This window comes from Pyrus communis, chromosome 11 (assembly GCF_963583255.1).
Source record: "Pyrus communis chromosome 11, drPyrComm1.1, whole genome shotgun sequence".
In the NCBI taxonomy this organism is placed as follows: Eukaryota; Viridiplantae; Streptophyta; class Magnoliopsida; order Rosales; family Rosaceae; genus Pyrus; species Pyrus communis.
The window spans coordinates 18,920,449-18,931,551 of NC_084813.1; the positions used below are offsets into that span (position 1 = coordinate 18,920,449).

The 11,103-nt window shown below is 35.4% G+C and overlaps 1 protein-coding gene across 2 annotated transcripts; it reads right to left on the reverse strand.

Annotated features, from left to right (window-relative positions):
• Nucleotides 1-4,077: 4,077 nt before the first annotated feature.
• On the reverse strand, nucleotides 4,078-8,116 carry LOC137707512 (probable cinnamyl alcohol dehydrogenase 1). Of its 2 annotated transcripts, XM_068446395.1 has the most exons (7): nucleotides 7,842-8,116; nucleotides 7,341-7,743; nucleotides 5,951-6,064; nucleotides 5,626-5,856; nucleotides 4,948-5,233; nucleotides 4,630-4,780; nucleotides 4,078-4,542 (listed from the first exon to the last, which is right to left on the reverse strand). In XM_068446395.1, coding segments are annotated over exons 2-7 (981 nt in total). In that variant the 5' UTR covers nucleotides 7,343-7,743; nucleotides 7,842-8,116; the 3' UTR covers nucleotides 4,078-4,345. The 2 variants fall into 2 exon arrangements, with proteins under 2 accessions (XP_068302496.1, XP_068302495.1); XM_068446394.1 differs by lacking the exon at nucleotides 7,341-7,743 and having other exon boundaries at nucleotides 7,842-8,115.
• Between the last annotated feature and the right edge of the window lie 2,987 nt (nucleotides 8,117-11,103).

The following is an 11,103-nucleotide window of genomic DNA, read 5'->3' on the forward strand; positions in this document are numbered from 1 at the left end:
TGCACGTGCAATCCTTGTGGTCCCAGAAAGATGAGAGAATCATTACCCGTGGGCAAAACTAATATGAAGGAAATTTTATGCAGGTCACACCCGTGCGTGTATGGTGGAAAATGGTCTTTATCCAAGGGTTGCCAGGGTGGGGTCGAACAACAAAAAGAGATAAGGGGTGGGGGTTGGGGTTGGATTGAAATCAAAATAGGCAGAAGCTGGTACACTATACTTCTAAACAAAATAGTTTCGAATTATTTTCTGCTTTAAAAGGGAAAAGTTTAGGGATGCAACATGACCTTGAATCTTCAGATTTGTTCTCTCTACTTTCAATTTGGTTATGACAATTACTAATCTTTTAGAATGTGTCAATTTGCTTTATAGTGCTACATTTTTTCATCAAATTAAGAGTTATTTTTGTTCATTCAAGTGGGGAGAACAAATAAAAAATATGACAGTTGTTTGAGACCAATTGGTACGCGTTAAATAATTAGAGAGCTAAGAATAAAATGAAAGTCGAACAGGAAAATCGAAAGAAAGTTGTAAGTTCATGAAGCATTTCTAATTTCAACTTTCTTAAATAAGTAATGTGTGGAAGGCTTCAGATACAAGTAGGAGGATTATAGGACACATCACCCCAAATGCCTATTTTCCTAACATGGACTGCTCATCCTCTACCCTATGAACCATTGCTGAACTGGGCTCCTGAAATTTCATGTAATTAATCCCTAGACCGAAGTCAAAAATAAAATCAAATCTCGACGTCGATATGAAAGTGATTAAAAAATGGAAAGCTCAAATATAAGAACGAATGTGATACATGAGTATATTATTCGCATGAACGTTGCACGTGATGTTACTAATTCATTCAATGAACAAGAATTTATCGTGATATATGATTAAACTCATTATTTATTTTTATTAGATTCTCTGAAGTTCAAACTCACTCACATACTATTAAAAATCATATATATAGGAAGCCATTAAGGGAAGAGATCTCCATTTGTCAAAAAAAATGGAGACACCCTCTTGACCGTTAGATTTGGCTTTAATGAAATTCTGTAGCCTGTGATTTAACCACAACCCTTCTTAGCAAAAACAGAAACTGAAAATTAACCACAACCCTGTTACACACCTTCTTCATCCTCGTATCAATTCTCAATGAATTCGAAGCGAAATATCAATTTATGTCGATGATGAAGTCAAGTGACTTAGCCAGGGCCTGCATAATTAAATAGTAAAAACCCTAGATATAACAATATCAGATGAACAAAAGTTCGTATGCTAAGCACAATTTTGTATACACGAAACTAAATTCCACGAAACATTTTGTCGTAAAGAATTGTATCAGCTTTGTGAAATTTTACCGTCTTTTTCTCTTGGTTGGATGAGACAACGAAATTGTCTGCACCAAGCAGAGTTAGAGCTTCCTCTTTCTTTGATAAGCTTGTGCTGAAAACTGTCACGTTTAGTCCGAACGCCTTCCCAAATTTCACTGCCAAGTGTCCGAGACCACCAAGGCCAATCACACCCAGTGAATTTCCGGCCTGGTTCATTTTATGGCGGATCATTGGAGCATAAACAGTAATGCCGGCGCAAAGCAGAGGTGCTGCAGAAGCCAAGGGGTAGCCCTCTGGTATCTTGAAGCAGTACCTATAATAATTTCAAGAACAAAGTTAACATCCTCATTTGTGATAGATTCGTACTGTTTCCGGATTTCTTAAGCATTAAGACACTATAAGTCTAGGCACTCGCGTTGCAGTTATTGCAAATACGCAGGGTCGATGGTCACAAAATCTAAAACAATAAACTAAACATATCCTAATAGATGATGATGCAGAAGTACGGGCTGACACATTACATTTGACATGGAGAATACTAAGGTTGGGTTTGGTAATTCCCGTGTCTCTTCCCAGGAGTTGAGAAATGTAAGATTCTTTACCCGCCTTTGGTAATTACCCGTACCATTTTCTTTTTTTTCCCATATTTCGTATGTGCAAATTGAAAACAAAATTTGTTTCATTTCCAGTTGCATACTTGAATTTACAAAATGACTTGCTTGAAACAAGTGCAGTGTTAACGTGAAGCCCCGCACAAGCTATGTAACATTGTATGATTAGTTCATGACACCATGATATCGGTCTACCCATTCACACAAAAGCCCAAATTTCAAATTCTAAATATGCAATTAATAGGGGGCATTGATCATAAGAAAAACATAGTTATTGTTCGCCATCCCATCTAGGGCTGGTTATGGCTAATTAAGGATCCTAGGGCAAAAACTAAGTTAGGCCCTTGGCAATACAAAATTTTCATAAATACTCAAATGTGACGCAATCATTGCCAATTACTACTACGGTCTAGCAGTATTTCCCTTCACTTGTAAGTGAAAGGTCATAGTTTCGATTCTTGCCAAAAGGGAATTTGAACCACATTATTATGACTAGCCCCAGTGTGAGGATTAGCCCACTCCCCCACTCCCAGCATGTTATCGTTTGTTCAAAAAAAAAATGTGATGCAACCATTATTTCAGTCTGTCCTTTTTTTGTCTACCCTCTCACCTTCACACCTAAAGATGGTTATTTTCCAACCACCAAGCTAATGCACAATCATGCAATAGAAGAGAAAATTGAGGCTATTGTTATCTAATATGATTGGATCATTGATTACTCATATTTCTCAACGCATACCTGTTTGGGCCTTAAATATTAGGTTTGGGCAAAAGAGAGATGACTAGGTTAAAAGGTTGTGGTTCGCTGCCCAATACTGATTTCTCAAGTCAGGTGATGTTCAGCCATGGAAGGAATGATTCGTTTGAGTTCTAATTAAATTGAAATTGCTAAGGATCATGGTAGATATTGATAAGATTCTAATTATTACAAGAGTCAAGACTTGTGACTGATCAAATAACAAGTGAATTTAATCCATAAGACGGCTAGGTTCTGAATCCTAGTTCAAGTCAAAGTGGCTGAGACCATGTGCGGATCGAGTTTGTTTAGTGAAAGGATAATATCATAGATATCTAGAAAAGCACCGAAGAAATATAGTTCTATTAGGATTCTACTTCAGCTAGCTTGGTCACCACGAAATCCTACCTTATAAATAGAAGTGGTTCTTCAACTCAACACACAAATGTCATGCGCAAAACCTCGCTCTATGCTAATCCTTCTCGTACTCTGAGATGTCACTAACTCACCTAACTCCTTCGTCAACTTCAGGTTGGAGTAACAACACTATGTTGACAACTGACGACATCTTCAATTTGGATTAACAACGCTGGAGCTATAGAATCAAGGGACTGAGAAATTCCTTCAGTTTAGATTAATAGCACTACTTTGAGTTTGGCTAGTTACTTATCCAAGTCTCTGCCATCGAGGAGCCATTGGTTTTCTTAGTGAAAGAGATCATCTCACTACCCTCTTGGTGATGAGGTGTTACCAGATTTCTCAGTGTTCAGCACATTTAAAGTTGAACCTTAATTGAACTTCACAATGACTAGCAACCTTGTATTTAGGTTCTAAAACCCAAGGCCAAGACATGTTCCTTCCTCGCCCGTGATCGCTTGAATACAAAAGTCAGCAACGCATTTGACACCACCACCACATCTATTCTACTCACTTGATCGAACTCAATCTCAAGTTGACACCCCCGCATCCACTAAAAAAACGTAGTTAGCTCTTCATTATTCGGTCTACATGACAATTTGATAGTTTAAAGCCAATTGTCACGCTTTAAATAATTAGAGGGCTAAGGAAGAATTGAAAGTCAAACAAAAAGAAAATTGTATGAGGCATATTTATAATTTCAACTTTGGCGCTCAGTTACAAACAGGAGGATTACAGGACATATCCCGTTTTCCTAACATGGACTGCTTAACCTCTACTTGAAGAACAATTGCTTAACTGGGCTTCTGAAATTTCCTCTAATTAATCCATGGACCGAAAGCAAAATGAAATCAAATCTCAAGGTAAATTTTAAAGTGATAAAAAAATGGAAAACTCAATGTAATACATGAGTACGTTGTTGGCGTGGGCGATACACGTAGTGGTGCCAATCTATTCAAGCTAAAAACAAGAATTTATTGTGATATATGGCTAAACTCATTTATTTATTTCATATAATTCTTTAAAGTTCTAACTCACTCACATCACATGTTACTTAAAACTTGAGTACAAACACTTCCACGTATAACAAATATCAAAGTAGGACAACATTCGCTTCTTAGCAAAAAAAAAAAAAAAAAAAAAAAAAAAAAAAAAAAAAAAACTGAAAAATTAACCGCAACCCTGTTGCATACCAACTTCTTCATCCTCATACCAAGTTCTCAATGAATTCAAAGAGAAATATCGATTCCTCATCATTTTAGGGAGTTTTCCACATCTATAACAAAACGGTACTTCACATCCCTCTTGATCAGCCTCTCAAGAGCTTCATTCACATACTGAATTGGAACTATTTCTATGTTTGGATAAATTTTGTGAGCAGCACAAAAGTCTAACATTTCCTGCGTCTGTTTTGTACCTCCCGTTCCGCTACCAGAAATTGACTTCATACCTGACAAATAGTCAATATATTTTGTAAAACGATCTATAATTCTTGTCTTAAAAAAGAAAGTTGTGAGTATTAAAAGTGTTAACATACCAATAATCAAGCTCATGGGACTTAATTTAACTTCGGTTGGTGCCCCAACCAAGACTAGAACACCAGCAGTCTTCAGCAGAGACATATACAAATCAAATGGATGATCACCAGATGCTGTGTCGATGATGAAGTCAAGCGACTTAGCCAGGGCCTGCATAAACAGTAAAAATTGTCGATATAACAAAATCAGATGAATAAAAATTCGTATGCTAAGTGTCGCGAAAGACTGGAATGGGAAACAAAACGGAATGTACACACAAAACTAAATTGCACGAATCAATTTGCCGTAAACAATTATATCAACTTGTGAAATTTTACCGTCATTTCCTCTTGGTTGGATGAGACAACGAAATTGTCTGCACCAAGCAGACTTAGAGCTTCCTCCTTCTTTGATAAGCTTGTGCTGAAAACTGTCACGTTTAGTCCAAAAGCCTTCCCAAATTTCACTGCCAAGTGTCCGAGACCACCAAGGCCAATCACACCTAGTGATTTACCGTCCTGGTTCATTTTATGGCGGATCGTTGGAGAGTAAACAGTAATGCCGGCACAAAGCAGAGGTGCTGCAGAAGCCAAGGGGTAGCCCTCTGGTATCTTGAAGCAGTACCTATAATAATTTCAAGAACAAAGTTAACGTCCTCATCTATGACAGATTCGTACTATTTCCGAATTTCTTAAGCATTAAGAAATTAATTATGTAGACACTATAAATCTAGGCACTCGCATTACAGTTATTGCAAATACGCAGGGTCGACACTCGACAGTCACAAAATCTAAAACCATAAATTTAACATATCATACTGTTTCCGGATAGATTCGTACTGTTTCCGGATTTCTTGACCATTAAGACACTATAAGTCTAGGCACTCGCATTGCAGTTATTGCAAATACGCAAGGTCGATGGTCACAAAATCTAAAACCATAAACTAAACATATCCTAATAGATGATGATACAGAAGTACAGGTTGACACATTACATTTGACATGGAGAATACTAACCTTTCATGAGCAACAATGTAACTGGAAAACCCTCCCTTTGTAATCGTGCCATCAGCATCAACATGGTTATAAGTCAAAATTGCTCCCTTTTCACAGCAAATCTCTATGCCATCTCTACAATAGTCGCAATCTCTACAAGAATTAACAAAAGTTCCCACTCCAACATGATCACCAACTTTGAAGCCGTGAACATTTGGACCAACCTCTTGAACAATGCCAGCAATCTCATGTCTGTTGTACAATCAATCATAGACAAAATAGGTCAGTTCAAGGAAATATATGTAATAACAATCATATATGTAACATAATAAATCATTCGACATACCCAGGCACCATTGGATACATGGCGTTGCCATGCTTGTTCCTTGGAAAAACCACATCAGCATAACAAATTCCGCAGTGCGTAATTCTTATCGAAACATCATCGTTTTGAAGATTCCTGAATACATTAACTCAACCTTTGTTTAATTAAAACTATCAATATTACATATATAGCATGTAAATTCAATATACTAGTCATTTAGTGTACTTTAGATAATTGTATCCGGATTTCAAATTCGTGATCTAGCTGCATCGAACTTTATTAGGCCTAAGGATGAGAGATTTATTTCTTAATTATTTTCCATCAAAATTTTATATTATTTCAAAGACTGCATTGCCACTAACTTCGGGGAAGATATCACAAGCTGCATATTAGTATAACCAATTAAGGACGTTGTGTTTATAAAAAGGAATGGCACTATACTTCTTTCTACTTCTAGCAGATCACTTCAAAGGAGTGGATACCACTAAAGTTTTGGTATCAACCAGGTGAAATCAAGCAATATATATATATATATATATATATATATATATATATATGTATGTATGTATGTATGTATATATGTATGCATGTATGTATATATGTATGCATGTATGTATGTATAGACACACACGCCTACTAGTCGTTGACGTAATGGTAGTTGTCTCTAGTTAATACAAGAACAATATGTATTTTATGTGAGTTGTATCCCTAATTATGGCTAGTCTTGCAAGTTACGCTTATCTAGCCATCCAATAACGTACATATATAACTCAGTTTACAACTATTCAGTATTACAATTTGATGGTATTTTTCTTCATTCAGAAGTGGGAGGTCTTAAGTTGGAATCTCGTAGATGGCAGTGGCGAAGCTTAGAATTGTTGGGTGGAGGGGCAAAATTTTCCGAATCCTTACCTCCAATTAGTAAACCGTTTCTCAATGAAGACATCACTTCCATCATTTCTCATTTTATCAAAATCACATTTGAAAAGTCTCAATAATGGCAAAATGCTACATCTTTTGCTATACTATATTTCAATCACTCAAAATTATCAAACTAACGGGTGATAAAACATCGATTGTCATTCCCCATAACTTATAGTATCATTCCATTACCTAAATGTATAATGGAAAGAAAAAAAGTCACTTAATCCTTGAGTAGAGTCTACTAGGAGTAATAACTAATTAGACCAACAATTTAGTTAATTAATATTAATAATTATATAAAATTATTAATAGTTAACAATTAATTTAATAAAAAATCAACAATTCAATTAATCCATAATCAACAGTTAAATTCATCAATAACCATACAATTCATATCAATTAAACAAAATTTTATATTAAACTATCAATTAGGGATAATTAAATGTATAAAAAAATAAAAAAAATAAAATAAAAAATAGATCTTTACATTAAAAGTGGCTATGGAAGTTGGCTTGGAAGATGTTGGCTTCGAGGCTCCTTGGAATGGAAGGTGGAAGCCGCTGGCTAAGGCTTGAAGGCTTGAAGCTGGAATGGAAGGGGACACGGACGAATGGAAGGTGGTCCCCTCCCCTTATCTTTTTAACTTTCAATGATCACACGGCGCCGTTTTTAGCTTTTTACTATTCTTTTGGTACGCCGAAACGATGCCGTTCTGCTTAAGGTTTCTTTTTCATAAACCCAGGTTCAAAAGAACAGACCCGCAGCGCAGCAGCAGGAAGGAAAAGGGATGGTTTGCAGGTTTTCCGACGATCTAAAGGGGGCAGCAAGTTGCTGCTGGGCATCATTTCCGGCGAGAGGAGGGGCGACCGCCCCTCCTTGCGCCTATGTAGCTTAATATCGACATATTCAAAAAAAAAAAAAACCTCAGTTCACATGTTTCCGTTTCTGTTTTGTTAAAAACACATTAAACTGGTAGAAATTTAGTTACCTTCGGGTAAACTTGTACGGCGAGAGAACTCCAGATTCATCAGTTGCAGCCCATCCCAAGCAGTTTCCATTGACACTACTCGTCTGTGAGCTCATGCTTAATAACTGGGACCCTTAATAATTTGTTGTAAATATGGAGAGGGCTCCCCAGAAATTGGGAAGAAATTAAAGAGATTGTTGAGAAAAAAAGTCGTTTTGCTCTAGGTTTTTGGGCTTTTTATCTTGGTGAACAGTTTTAAGTTTTTGGGTTTTGGTTGTCATGGGAGATGCTATTTTACTATTTATAGACTTCCGTGCAGGTTTTTGGGTGACGCAAGAGCATGCGTGATCACCTCCATTAATGTACGCGGTGATGACTTCGGTTCATGGGTACCTTTCAACAGGTTAACTTGCAGTTGCAGACGAGGATTCTATCATTTTCTAATCTATCTTATCTTTCTTATCTACCTACATGATATATTATATTGATATTTTATAAAAATAATAAGATAAAAAGTAAAGTATGAGAGAAAAAAGGAAAATGAAATGAAAATAGAAGGAGAGAGAATCTTACTTCTTCGTGCCAAAATTTGTACTAATTCAATATACCATGATTAACCTAAACGAGAAATTTTTTTAGTATGACAGGTATACAGGGTGGTACATCATGTGTTACTATAAAAAAGTTAATAACTTAAAAAATAAAATTTTCCATCATTTACATAAAAACACGTAGTATATTACTTATATTCTCGTCATAATGAAAAATTTCTCAAGATGATCCCAGAAGGAAGGAAGTAGATACCATTATCAATGGAAAGAGATCATCTCCAGATCTTTTTTACTAAGGTTACTAGATTAAATGATCCAAACCTTTGAAATTTTATCCAACGGATTATCTGTTTTGATCCCTTAAAAGCTATAATAATTTTTTATTATTGGATAAAATTTCAAAGGTTCAGATCACTTGATTCGGTAATCTTAGTAGAAGAGATCCGGAAATGATCACTTTTCATTATTAATTTGTAATTTCCTCTTATTTCCAACTTGTTTGACCTTTTCAACTTTTTTTTTAATAAACAACAAAGTCAAATTATATATACTAAAACGCAATGAGAAAAACACTGTTTCTAAGCACAGTTCAACAGGTTCACTTGCAGACGATGATTCTCTCATTTTCTAATCTATCTTATCTTTCCTATATTCCTACTTAATATCTTATATTGATATTTTATATAAACAATATGACAAAAAGAAAAGTATGAGAGAAAGAAAGGGAATGAAATGACAATAGGAGGAGAGAAAATATTACTTCTTCGTGCCAAAATTTGTACTAATTCAATATGTTGTGATTGACCTGAACGAGAGATTTTTTAGTATGATCGGTATACGGGGTGGTACACCATGTGTTACTATAAAAAGTTAATAACTTAAAAAATAAAAATTTCCATCATTTACATAAAAACACGTAGTGTATCACCCATATTCTCGTCACAATGAAAAACTTCTCAACCTGAACACATCACTATCCATAGATGATCCCAGAAGGAAGTAGATACCATTATTAATGGAATGAGATCATCTCCAGATCTTTTCCACCAAGGCCACTAGATCAAGTGATCTAAGCCTTTGAAATTTTATCTAACGGCTCATCTGTTTTGATCTCTTAAAAGTTATAATAATTTTTTACTATTGGACAAAATTTCAAATGTTTGAATCACTTGATTTAGTAGTCTTAGTGGAAGAGATTTCCATTATTAATTTGTAATTTCCTCTTATTTCCAACTTGTTTGACCTTTTCAACTTTTTTTTTTAATAAACAACAAAGTCAAATTATATATACAAATGAGAAGAACATTGTTCCTAAGCACAGTGTAAATACTAAAATACCCCCATTCAATTTGTCTTTTCCTTCCTATACTTCATGCTGCTACAGTAAAAAGACGAAAAGCCATGTTGCACACGTGGTGTGCTAGCGAGATTTCTCTCCCCCACCGCTTCCTTCCTCTGCAGTCTGCATCGCTTGCTTTTTACTCCAATTCAAATCGAAACCGAAAAAGCTCATCTAAACGTTCACACCATCAAGACAAGAAATTTCACCGTCATATTTCTCTAGATCCTTCCAAACCCAAATCCCTATTTGCTCATCCAGATCAATTCACCACCAAATTCCTCCACATCATTTCAATCTTCAGCAAACCCAAAACTCACTCACTCACTTTGTCAGTTATGCTATCACTCTGTCAACATGTTTTGTGGCCATTAGAAGCCGCAAAACCCCTTGACCGGAACTCAGTTTGCCCATCCAGAAGCTACGGGAGGAAGAATGGAATTTTTTTTTTTTTTAACACCCTAAGCCTAAACGACGATGTCTTGCTCCCTTGCCCTGCTGTTATTTCCTTATGTCGTCTCTTCCACAATAATAGTATTTTCATAGTTATACTATCCTGAAATTTTATGATCTAAGTCGACATTTTAGGTATGAAATTGAGAAGATTTGAAAAACATTTGTGTTTGAGAAAGAAGCTGCAAAGAAATTGACCAACAGAAAGGGGAAAAAAAAAAGTAGAAAGCATTGATCATAAAAAGTGATAACAATAAGTCGCGTAGGGTATTGATTTAAATTTGGTTTAATTATGAAGTATAGTAGTATGTTCTAATTTTTAAGGGTATATGTTCTACAAAATATGTTGGCAAGTTTTGCATGTTGCCCACCCAAGATAAAATTTATGGAACCGCCATGTATATATTTGCTATTAGTGTTCAGATTTTCACTTGATCTTTCTTTTTTTTTTTATTATTAATTTGTGGACCAATTTTAGTTGCTAATCATTGTTATAAACCCGTTGCATCGCGCGGGTTTTTTTTCTTGTTCATTCTAACATGCTATTATGGAAAGACATGCATAAATTTATTAAAAAGAATAAAAGTACAAACAAAGAGTGGAAGGGCAAGTACCTTACCCCTTAAAGAAAGACAAACATCAAGCACCAAAACTAGCAAAACCTAAAATTAGGCTTGTGGAACTTAGTTGTGTGTCAATCAACACATAACAAGAAATTTTGATAGAATTATGATGCGGCCACATTGATTTGCGACATTAATCGATCTTCAATTTCAATAACCATTTGTGTTAACAGCCCTTTTATTTATTTTTGTCATGTTTTGTTTGTGTAATTGTAAACAAAATTTATTTCAACCAGCTGCATACTTGAATTTACAAATGACTTGCATGAAACAAGTGCATAGTTGCGTTCCGCACAAGCTATGTGACATTGTTATTG